This window comes from Battus philenor, unplaced genomic scaffold (genome assembly GCF_028537555.1).
Source record: "Battus philenor isolate CCGP_79_NKW_IND1 unplaced genomic scaffold, ilBatPhil1.0.hap1 SCAF_30, whole genome shotgun sequence".
NCBI classification, from domain to species: domain Eukaryota; kingdom Metazoa; phylum Arthropoda; class Insecta; order Lepidoptera; family Papilionidae; genus Battus; species Battus philenor.
In genome coordinates this window covers 4,789,272-4,801,867 of record NW_027181694.1, presented here as the reverse complement: position 1 = coordinate 4,801,867, position 12,596 = coordinate 4,789,272, and the positions used below count along the sequence as shown (strand labels likewise).

Sequence of the window (12,596 nt, the reverse complement as noted above, 5' to 3'; positions counted from 1 at the left end):
ATGTGCAGAGCATCTGCAATAATGACAGTGACAGCTTCAGTCTGTCTAACCTATGCCATTTGATAAGAATTTTAATGGGAACAACTCGCAGTGAATTTGTGTAATAATAAACAGTTTGTGCCGTCCTCAAATATGAAGAATGGATGATTTCGCGAAGCACTCGGCATCCTATCAACTGGATCAAGAGATATTGGACGGTGAGTGCCTAACAGCGGTTCAGTGTTTAAATCCGAGCTCGATTCTTGGAAGCAGTGCAACAGGTATTGGAAATATGACGCAAAATTGTTTCCTGTTTTGTTTTGTTTCTATAACATATTACGAAATAAAACAAAAATAACCAAAATAGTTGCATTTAGACTTCTAAATAGGGTTGATTCTATTGTTTCGTGATGTAACATAAATTGACGATTGCTGAGCAAATAAAAAGAATTGTGTAAATAAACAATCGATGAACGAGGTATTATTTTTTTTAGTTACATTTTTCACTGTCGAATATTAAAAGTACTGTATAGTAAAAACTTTATTTACATGAACAATATAATTGAACATATAATTTTTAAAACAACGCTATATTAAACTATAAAAATTAAAAAAAAAATGATTTTAAAATCCTTTCAAAGATTACATTTTTGCAATTTTATTAATTTTGTGTAAAAAAATTAAATAATCTAATAATATTAAAATAATATCTGTTTATCTATGTGTTTATGAAATTATAACTGATATAGTTGCATCTATCAGTTCACTGTTAATTTTATGTATTACACTTTAATATTGTTATTAATGTATTTAATATTATTTGTTAATTTGTAGCATTGTTAGACAAGTGACCCTCTGAATCTTTTTGTGTCCTGAATTAATTTTGACAACCACTTTACTTAGTGATTGGTTATATATGTGAAGCCAATTGTCAGCAAAAAATTTTAAAGCTTTTAAATCATCCTGTATAAAGTGATTACTTTAAAATATTTTACATTAATTATTTTTTCTTATTGGAATGTGATAGGCCAACAACTTCTGGCAGGCCAAAGTCTGCAGAGAAAGATTGTTAATAACAATTAAGTATAATATGCAATACCCCATTTTGAAAATGCATATTTTTGCTATATTATTATTTCTGAAACCATTGATTTTTGAAAAGGATCTACCATATATTCATTGACTGCAAATAAGATATGCATTATCTTTAAAGCTTTTGAATCTATAACCAATCAACTTATACTGGTATCTTCTAGGTCAATATAGTGGTAGTCTGATAATGTTACTCATTGATTAGTCTCTCAGGTATGACATGTAATAAATATACAAAAGCAGTAAAGTAATGTGATTTCTGTTGACATATTTTACGGAAAAAACAATTGTTTTTACCACTCCGGTATTGAAAATTTGTATACTAAATGGCAAAAGGTTGTTTACAATGAAGGTGAATATATTTTTTATTAGAAATAAAAACTTGTAAAACATTACTTTCTGGTCTCCATAATGTATACAAACTCAATGTTTGCATTGATTTTTTTTTTCATGAAAATGCTTGGTTAATTATAACAGCACTATTATAGTCAAATTTAGGTTTTTCATGACCATATAAATAAACCATCTGTATTGGCTTTATTGCATGTGATTGTTCTAAAAATGTTCTGTATTGAAATGAGAGGAAAACTATTTAAAGTCTTATTAACCAGCACAAATTGCTTGCTACCTTCCATTTGTAAGAACCATAAACTTTAATAAAATTATATAGTATATGTATGTTTGTAATTTGTACACTGATGAAATTCATAAAAGTGATTATCAAACTTGTCTCTAATAATATACTATCTATTTTAAATATGGGGACAAATTTATGGTATTGTAAATATAATTAAATCTGGTGTTACACCTGTAAGATTACATTCAATAAGCAAATTTAAAAATATGTTTTTAATAATATTCGTTACATATTAATAACTTTTAATTGAATTCATTTTCATGTCTTGACATTATATGGGGATAGTTTTATATTGAGAATCTCATGAATCTTGAAGTTTTAAAATTAACTTTTGTTGATGCTTACATTTACTATGTTGCCTTTCATATTGTAGTGTTATATACAGCATGATTGGTTATAGGGGTAAAGGCTTAAAATAGTTTAATATATAGCTCCTTTGTCAGCAAAAATTATAAATAGATTTTAGAATTATTTTCAATCATCCATGTATTCATTTATTCGAGCAGTAGCAGCCTGTAGGAACCAATAGTAAACAGTAAATCAGTTTGATATGTAGAAACATGAACTTTAAAAACTATTTTTCTTATTGTTATGGTTTTAATTATTTTTAAAACCATTGATTTTTATATAGCGTGCACCATATCTAAATTGAATACAAATGTGTGTGTTACTTTTTCTCAAACCAAAAAGGTTTTATAAGTTTAAAAGTTAAAAACAATTTTGTGTAAATAATTTGCTATGATTAGCCACTGCCTGACTTTTGACGTTTGTGGGTATATTGGTTATTGGGGGGTTATTGTAGGGATATTGGTTAGCAGGAACAACCAGTATATATATGTATGTATGTTATATTACAGCTCGTGGTATCAACATGAGAGTGGAGGAGGTTGCCGGCCTTCCGACATGCAAATATTCTGCAAGGGTTCAGTCTTTGCACCTCGGAGAAGATGACCTGGCATTCCTTAAGGGTTTAAGACGAAGGATCAAAAACAGGGTAAGTGAAAATATAATGTTTATTTTAATTAACTCATTGGATCATTATCATGTCAGCTACTAGCCCACTACATAAGTTAACCCAACGGTTGTTGATTGCATTAGCGATTTGTTCTGTCTACTTTCACTTCACTCGAGAAATTGTAAAAGCTACTTGGATGACTTTGGTTCTTCTATGGATCTATTCATTTCTGCATGTTGATGGCTACATGTGGTATCACCAACATCATTCCATCAAGATGTTTACTGATGGACATAGATCACATATCGATAGAAATAAGCCTGCATCTAACATCTTTCGACGAGTTTAACATGGTCATCTTTCCACTTTGTGGGCGAAGGTCCAGCGCTGCATTTGTCGGTCGCTTTCTACTTCAGAACCTTAATGATTCCATCAGTGGCAATATGCCATTTACGATTATAACTGGTCTTATTTGATTTTAAGTCGCTTCATGTTCCTTCTATACCTTTATGTTGAGGATGACGAATATATCATATTAGATAGAAGTTTTTTTTCAATTTCTATGGTCACTTCTCCCAGTGTTTACGATTTTTGACGTGTTAGTAATATTAGCCCACTCGTGCACTTTAGTCGGTATGCTGAACGGGAATTGACAGCCAGGTCCACACCATGCAGCGTCCCAATAAGCTATCTAAGAGATTGGTAGAATGTAGCAGACTTAGCCGAGTTTGCCGGGAGAGCTGTCGAGCTTCGCTGCTTATAAAACAGGATTTGCCTTAGCGCCACCTGCGTTCAGTCCCCTCGAATTTCTTCACCAGAAACTAAATTTCAGCTGGTCAGCAGTGTTCATCACCATTTCAGCAACAAGTCGTGGTAGACATAAGCATTCCTAATAGACATCGAATCCAACGTTTACCGAAAAAGAAATCATTTTTCTTCTCTGGATCAGTGATTAGTTTCCCAAGTGAGACATAGGGTTTACCAAACTTAAAATGTAGTGTTTCTCGCGCTACCTTCAATAATGAAAACAATGATATTCCGACACATTTAAAAAATCATATACAGGGTGAAATATATCAATAAACATCTTTTTTGATATTACATCTATTTTCAATCGCCCTATATTAAGTGATAACTCTGTTATGTTTCATTAGTAGTACAAATTCTGAAGGTTCTTTGGAAGACAGTAAATAATAGTTAATTACTATATTATCATTACGTTATTTATTATATCTAAAACAATTGATCTCTGTACATTCATCTCATTAGAGCATTTACACCTATGTTCAATCATCCTGTATATAAAATTCCGATGGTTTAGTTTGTAAGTGGGTGCAATGGAGTACGCACAGTAGCCCGGGGGGCCGTGGGAGGTGCGGCGAGGTGTCAGGTTGCCTTCGGTTAACCGCAGCCAGTTGGAATTCGACACCAGACGGTGAGAGTCGTCCGGCGCTACACACGGAGGGGTAGGGGGGAGCGAGGAAGGGGGATAGTTCGTCATAGCTTTCTTAGGAATATCATTTATACCGGAGTTCCACAAACTTTTTGTTGTCGTAGACCCCTTGCCATGTTTTTCCGTGTTGGGTAGACCCCCTACTTACCTGATATTGATTTCCTGTAAATTTCTAACTGTAGTGAAGTTTAGTGTTAAAAACTTAAAGTAAAAACACATGTTAATTTATACATTTATTAGGTTTTTACAAGTTCAAAATGTATTGCGACCACAAAGCGAATACCATCATCCTACAATTTACACAATTTTATAAACATTTATAATAAATTTTTACTTCATAGGTACTTTTATAAATAATGTAAATGTTTTGATATTATAAGATAGTATAATGTTAGTAAATAGGTACTATCAGTGTATGTGTTGAGATCCAACATCGTGAACTCCCATTTTCATTTCATGGACCCCCAAATTTTTTTTACTGACTACACCCCTCATAGTCATAGACCCCTAGGGGTCGATATAGACCACTTTGGGAATCACTGATTTATACAATGTTTTCCCTGTAAAATTAATTAAAACTCGCTAAGAGAATGTTTTCGTGATAGCACTTAGTCTATTAACTGTGTAAGTCATTACTTGTTAAAAATATACACCCTATCTAAAAATTAAAATAATTTCAGAGGTAATAATGTAAGGATAAAATGAAAAATCCTTTTCAAAATTCGCTGTACTATATACTAAAATCAATTAAACATTGTTTACTGTCTGTCTATGCCAGGGATGGCCAACTCGCGGCTCGTGATTATAGATTATCTGTGGCTCTAGTTAAATGTTTTCATTTTTGTGTTAATACCTACATTACTATTAGCAAATATTTATTCATTAAATTTTTAAAGGAATATTATGTTAAGTAAAATAAATTAATTTCATTTTTACTATTTATACAATTTGTTACTTTTATATGTTTTCAAAAAATATAATTTTTGTTAATTTTTGTATGCATTAAAAATATGTTCCTAATTGCGGCTCGCGAAAATTTAAAAATTTTTGAACACCGAGCCGACTACCAAAGAGCTTGACCTCCTGGTCAATGCAGACTGTACTGCCAGAAGACATTAGCCTGTCGTATTCCAATAAAAAAAAATATAACTCATTTTAAAGTGATGTCTAGGATGGAAAAAATAGGTAGAATAGCTTTAAAGCTTTTATCACGATAAAAGTAAAATATTATAAAAAACATTGTATTTAATATACATTATCCCACTGTTTGGCTCTGTGGCATGAAATACGACTGACAAACTATTACATATGTAGTGTGGGACAGAGATAGTGCTCTATGAAACCGATATTAGCCGATTGTCTCTTTCCAAAGGTCGATGTGCAATATTTATCGCCGGGTACTATACACACTTTTACTTCGGTCTTTGTGATATTACCTCTCAGACCTACTGGCCCTAAGAAGAATCCCACAAGCTCTTCTAGCGTGCAAAAACGTTGCAATTGTAATTATTACATGTGAAATAATTATCATTACTAACCCTTTCCTTACCGCAGTACGTTACGAAGTGACGCTACTGAGTCCGGCAGCGCGCCGCGAAGTGTGCATATTGCATGGCAGTGGTCTGATATTCGAATTTTCATACAAGTGTTACATATTTAATGATTTTACTGGTATATTAATTAAAAGTAGCAGTTAGAATAATTCTTAGTTATTTATTTGGCTGTGATAAATCTTAAAACAGGGATCTACACATAAGTCCACATTACAATTTTTACGTTCATATTTAGATTCCCGTCTCTTGCCATTTGCACTGCACGCGCCTTCTTCTTCGATTTACTGTTACTGATTTATTAAATCGAAAGTAAAATGTCTTTCTGTCAACCTTAGATTATTATTACCGGCGATACTTTTTATATTTTAGTTTCCAAATACATGCTGTACTCTGGAAGAATTGTTTTTGAGTAAAGGCGCATTTTTTAACATGTTTGTACCCTTAGAGCAGGGCTTCTTAAACTTTTGTCATTCACGACCCCATTTATGATTGTTAAAATCTTGACGACCCCATACAAACGTAAAAGAAAAATAAATTAATATATTTTGATGATTTATTTATTAGGTAACAAAATACATATGAAAATATGTAGTTTTAGAATTCGTTTTGAAACATACAAAAATCTGAAATTAAAAAATGCAAAAAAATTATAAAATTGCCTTTATATTAGTTTAAAACCTTCAAGAAATGCGCGTGTCTAGACGCTGCAAGTCCCCTGTATTCCGCCAACTCTAGTGATGTTATAAAATGGTATATATAAATATTTGACATTAAAATCTCTCGACCCCAGAATTTTGCCACGCGACCCCATTTGGGTTCGCGACCCATAGTTTAAGAAGCCCTGCCTTAGAGGAATCAATTTAATAACAATGCAATATAACAAACGGCAAATGGATACCACCTAAATGCGGCGCTGGTACACTCGGCGTGTCCAGTGTATGTCGTCCAACTTCGGTGCTGGTTACGAAAGCGTAGAAGTTTAATATTAATTGTAGTGTATGATTGTTCCTCACCAGCTAACACACGCAATATTTGTGGCCATAGGAGCTGACAAAGCTCAAAACAGTATTTTGGTCAAAGAGTCTACACATACACTGCTTACGGTCTAGGTACTTAACAAAGTGTAAACATGATTCAAATGTCAAACTTGATATTCTATAAACAACCTAAATTTCCAGGTAACATAAACATTTAAGATAACCGACGGAGAATGCTATGCGATATAATCGAGTAGCAAGGTAGTATCGCTTAGAGTTCAAGTCGGCAACTGTTTTTATATTTGGCCGACTAACCAGACACCGTGACGTTTCTTTTCCTTTATACTATTTATTTATTTCATTCTTTTCATAGTTTTTATTAATAAATGGAGTATAGTTAGGCTATTTATATGTAAAAAAATCTATAAGACGGACTCATTGGTGTAATGTAAGCCCTGATTGCAGGCCGCTCCCAACCGGCTCTGCCATTGAAAATCTATAGGGATCAAATAAGGAGTTTGATGTCCAGCTGTGGACTTCCCACGGCTAAAATGAAGATATTTAATGGAATCGGGCGTTATTTTGCAGAAGTCCATCCTAAGTAATAATAATTTTGCCGCATGTGCATTTATCAGCGGGTTAGCGGGCGGTGCACTTGTTGCACGACTACGACCGCATCTCCGGAAGTGGCTAAATATTAGTCCTTTTCTTACTTAAAATGAAGATGTCATCATTCTTAACCATTATTAATAGCTTAACATTTCATTATAATGTTACCGATACAACTGTACCGCGCCTTAGGTATGTACACGGTAAGACGGGGGTGAAATATCATCCGTCACGCTCGCGTCGGGTTTCATGCTCTTTTCTGTCGGCCATATTTCGCCACGCGCTATTACACGGACCATTCGGTGTTCAGAACACTAATGGCTCTAGTGACAGACACGTGATAAATAAAATAAATAAAAACAAATTTATAACCCCAGTTTTGCTTTATTTTTTTTATTTGGTTAAGTTATTCGTTTCTCTAAGTGTACGTATATGTAATAAAGTTTCACAAGATATCTCAAACGTTCCTTTTTTTAGTTTTAATTCTAAAATGTATAAATTGTATATTATTAAATGAATTATAGCATTCAAGAGTCTTTAGTTGAACGATATGTGTGGACCAAGTTCCACTGTTGACTTATTTATATGGTTGATATAATGTACACATAGAATATTGTTAAATTTATTTTGAAAAAAGCAGGTTCAAAAGTGCGTGTAAAGACCTACTTGAACAAGATTTTTTGAATTCGAATAAAAAAATATCAAAAAATAAATATTTTCATCAGCTCGCATCACAGAACAGTCGGCGAAGGAGCATGGAGCATTTGCGGAGGCTGGCGCGGGAGCTGAGGGCAGTGAGGGCCTGCAGAGACGACGCCCTGTCAGAGCGCCGCGACCTCATCTCTCGGAGGGATCTCATGAGAGCACACTGCGTGAGGTTACGGCGCCATCTCGTGCAGGTAATATTTAAAAAGTGTGCGTGTGCGTGCGTGCGTGCGTACGTTCGTGCGTGTGTGTGTGTGCGTGCGTGCGTGTGTGTGTATGTCGTGTCGTTGTCGAGACTTCTTTGTTAATGTCGATTTTACCGAACAGTACCCTTTTTACACGTTTACGAACAACTAGCGCCATCTGTTGACGTCGGCCGAAACTCCAGAGTTCCGTCATATATATTTAGTTATATATATTTATATATATGTATGCTATAGGCGTTGAAAACACACCGCCGCACGCTCACTCTGCACCAAGTTCTTAATCAATGGGCGTTAGGTTGATTAACTTGCGATATAAGTTAATAAAACTTGTTTAAGCCTTGATCTGAACAGAATTGTTGTTAGCTATACACAGATATGCTATTAAATGTTTTAAAACTGCGCAATTTTCTTTTTGTAAATGGTTCATACTGGGGTGGCCAAGCATCTTGGTATTGGAAGTTGAAATTTGAAATTTTTGCCCGAGTCACAGTTAAACACGTGTTTAAAAGTTATGCAAAACTGAGTTTGAAACTTTTTTACAGATTTATTTATTGAACCTAAATGAATGTACGAAATATGTATATTGAATTTTTACTTCACAGTAATTTGAAAAAAAATTTGAATCATATGATGACATATTTTTTTAAATATGTATAAACAAAAATAAAAAGGCTCTCAAGTACATTCATCGAGAGGCACTAAAATACCTTCAAAGAGCCGCATGTGGCTTGCGACCCTTAGGTTAGCCACCCCTGGTATATGTAATAATGCAAACCACTTGCCCATTGGCCTTAACATCTTCAGGGTTTGAGGAGATAGAATTCTGATGGTGTTTAGTCCAAAATTCTTTATAGTAAATAAATTCAAAGGCTTCTTCAGAACCCCTATGCTGAGCTAAAACATTGTAGATTCCGCCAATACTTGTGTGGTTAAGGTGGCGTTCTATGAAGTGATTCGGCACAAGTGCCTGTAACCCCTAGCTTGGTCTTCTATTAAGAGTATAGGATCTCACCTCCAAGGTGCCCAAAACAGCTCAGCCACGACTCTATCTATTATCATATTCACTAAAGAGAATTAATAAACAAGTGAAAGGAATATATGTTTGCCGTTCACCATGCAATACATAAGTAAGAAAAGGACCAATATATAGTTACTTCCGCCATGCAGTAGTAGAGTCAAATGTAAAAAGTCTCTATGTTCGGCACTAATCGGTGTAACATTACTCCTGAGGATGCCCCGTGGAGGGGTGAAACACGTGTGATTTAACGGTGGTAGTTGTGTAATTTGCATTGTTTGCCGCATGCGCATTTATCAGCGGTCTGGCCGGCGGTGCCCTTTATTGCACAACTACTACTGCATTGGCGGAAGTAGCTATATATTGGTCCTTTTCTTATTTAGGATGGACTTCCACAAACTAACGCCTGAATTCATTAGATACATAGATAGCAAATGAGATACCGTACAGCGATTACAGTGTATATATATACATATTTTTTATTTCAGAAGTTAAAGCTTGTCTGATCTGAAATTAAAATGTGTAAAGGTAGCAAAAGAAATGTTTTGAATTTAAAAAGTTGTTTTATAATTTTACAGATTTTAAGAGAAAGATCAGATCCATCCGTGGTACCTGAAGAAGAATTAGAAAGTATAGAATCTCAAACCAACCCGTCCAATACCAGTCCTAGAATCGCAGAGACCAAACCCCTTAACTTTAAAAGTAGGTTAGAAGACCCAAAGAGCTTCCAGGTGAAGATGGAACAGAGAGACATTTATGCGGACGATCTGGAGACGGACCTGAAGATCTTCGAGTGCCGCATAGACAAACTGGTCCAACAAAGTGTTAATCATATTTATAAAGAGAAAGAGAAGAAGATTTGTGCCAAAACAATTTTTATAACCGAGAAGAATGTGGAGCTGGACGAGGGAGATGATGTTAAAAATGGAGAGAACGGTGTCCTAAACTTGTCAGTGAAGGAGGGGAGAAGAAAGAGCCATGGTAGGAAACAGTCCGCTCCTCGAAGGATTGCTTATGTATATAATGAAAATAATGGTGAGTTATTTTTAACTGTAATTAGAAATTACATTGACCTGCAAACCAAATTTAGATTAGTGCTTCAACCACATTTCAGCTCTTGGACGTCCACTACAGGATGTGGACCTCCTTCTTTTTTATTTATTTTTTAAATGGCCCACGCTATTGGAGGCCTCTCGTACCCATAACTTTTTGGGATTAGGGACTTTATTGTTCAATAATTTTTTTTCAGTCTTTTCTTTATTTATCACTCTCTTTCACGCGTCACAATATCTTTCATTCTTTACTTTCGTCCTTCACAATATCTTTCGTTTTGCTCTTTTATACCTTCTTTCTTTCCTCGCCTTTCTTCCATCATCTTCTTACTCTAAGGTGGCTAGGTACATTTTATTTATTTTTATTCTTTAATTTGATCTTTCACCTCCTTCTAGATTTACAATGAAACCAGTTGAAAGCTACCCATATCCAGCGTCTTCCAACCTTAAGGTTGTGTGTCCACCTCTTGGATGTCCCAGGTGTTAAGATCCATGATCTTCACCCAGAACCTCAAGCAGCTATTCGTTTCATTTGGTATGTGAAACTGCCACTTCAAACTTACAGTCCGCTGGCTTATGACGATTACTAGTCATCTACGTATCTCCTCATTCGATTTGTAACAATAATAGTACACACTCTTAATAATAATACTCTTAGAAAAGAAATAGTGAACGTATATATGTAGACCGCTCCCTTGGTGGATGACATGAAGGTGAAGTATGGTGGATGTAACAAGAAGTCATAGGATCTGGAAAAGAAGATATATATGTTTATATGCGTATATGTATGTGATGTACATAAGTTTAGCATCAGAAATAAAAAAGCTTGTTATACCTTTCTCTAGACTACATACAATTAAAACCTCTTTGTTGGGCAACCGTGTACAATATATTAATAATGTTACATACACAAATACACTGCGATATAATTTCTCTAAACTATCTCTAATAAATTTACTAAGTTTATTAAATAAAAACTTATTATACTATATAATAAAAATCAGTTATTTTAAGAAGGATTTTTAATGATAATAGAATTTAAATTAATGTAAAAATAATCAAAAAAGAAACCTCTGTTGTGGTCTATGGAACCCTCGTGGCTTTATGCTAAAGTCATTATAGAGGAGGTCAATCACATTTTTGTTTTTATCAATATGTGCTCTTCTGAGTTTCTTCGCATAGTGTACACAATAATCCCATGTGGATCCTAATAAAGAAATAAAATTTATCTTCTCGAAAGTTAATTTTGAACTGTTAAGGTATTTATAAAATACATTTACAAGACTCTCCTGTTCAGAATTACTTGTTTACATTCACAGATGGCGCTCTCGACTTGAAAATTAAAAAGGAGCCGCAGTGACGGCGCAAAAGACAAATTATATATAAATAAGTCGTTATTTACAAGTATGTACAGACCAAAAAATTATTATATTTGTAAAGTTTATTCCGTATGTGCTGTTGATTGTTACGAGTATGTTTCGCCCTTATATTTATAACCTCTGGCGGGATATGTCAAATGTTTTCTTTTGGCGCGAAATGTCAAATGTCCGCTCTTGGCGGGAAATGTCAGATGTGCCCAATGACATTTGGCGTAATTTTTTTATTTATAAACGATTAAGATGTTTATTCGGATACAGTGATATTGGATATACTGTTGTTTAAAATTTAAATATATGTGTTCAATGTGCTAAGATTTTTTGGCGGGAATTGTCAAGACTTACATGTTTCCAACAGTCAAACAATTTGTCTATCCATCAATGAATTTTTAATAAAACTTTGTTGTTAAAGTTTTAGAGGAATGTCTATAATATTTGTATCAAATACGTTGGTATGATGATATCAAATTATTGTGGTGAAAAGAAAATATACAAGATTAAAAGGACAAGAGGGTTTACCTTTTAATGTTTTTGTCTAGAAGTTGAGTGAAAGTTGCCATATTGAAAAAAGACACAATTTTTTTTTCACGTGCAGTATATATACTATTAAGTATTTATATATTGGTTTGTTCAGAAAGTATTTAGATTTTTCTTATAAAAAATTAAATACATTTCTTACAACGAATAAATATATTATTAAATTATGTGAAATTCTGCTACAACTATTTTTGCCGTTTTTCTAGAAGCATGAATTGTACGCCTGTAAAATATGTAATCTTTGCTGGCAAAAAACTGTTCCAAGTTTAATAACCTCTTGATTTGAAAGGTAAAGGTTTTACCGTTTAAAAAATTTTCAGTGTCCGGAGTACATACCTAACAAAACATGTAATGATTATGCAGCTCATACGTTAGGTATGAAAAGAATCCTCTGTCCAGAAAAAAAATACTTTCAGAACAATCTAATATTTATAAAATCATAGTCACCTT

At 33.9% G+C, this 12,596-nt stretch overlaps 1 protein-coding gene across 1 annotated transcript; it reads left to right on the top strand.

The window, feature by feature from the left end:
- Positions 1–35: 35 nt before the first annotated feature.
- Positions 36–12,034, top strand: LOC137927419 (uncharacterized). The gene is made up of 5 exons (XM_068771226.1): positions 36–197; positions 2,566–2,702; positions 7,981–8,154; positions 9,760–10,216; positions 11,553–12,034. The coding sequence occupies exons 1-5, from the start codon at positions 140–142 to the stop codon at positions 11,591–11,593; spliced, it is 867 nt and encodes a 288-aa protein (XP_068627327.1). The 5' UTR covers positions 36–139; the 3' UTR covers positions 11,594–12,034.
- The last annotated feature ends 562 nt before the right edge of the window (positions 12,035–12,596 follow it).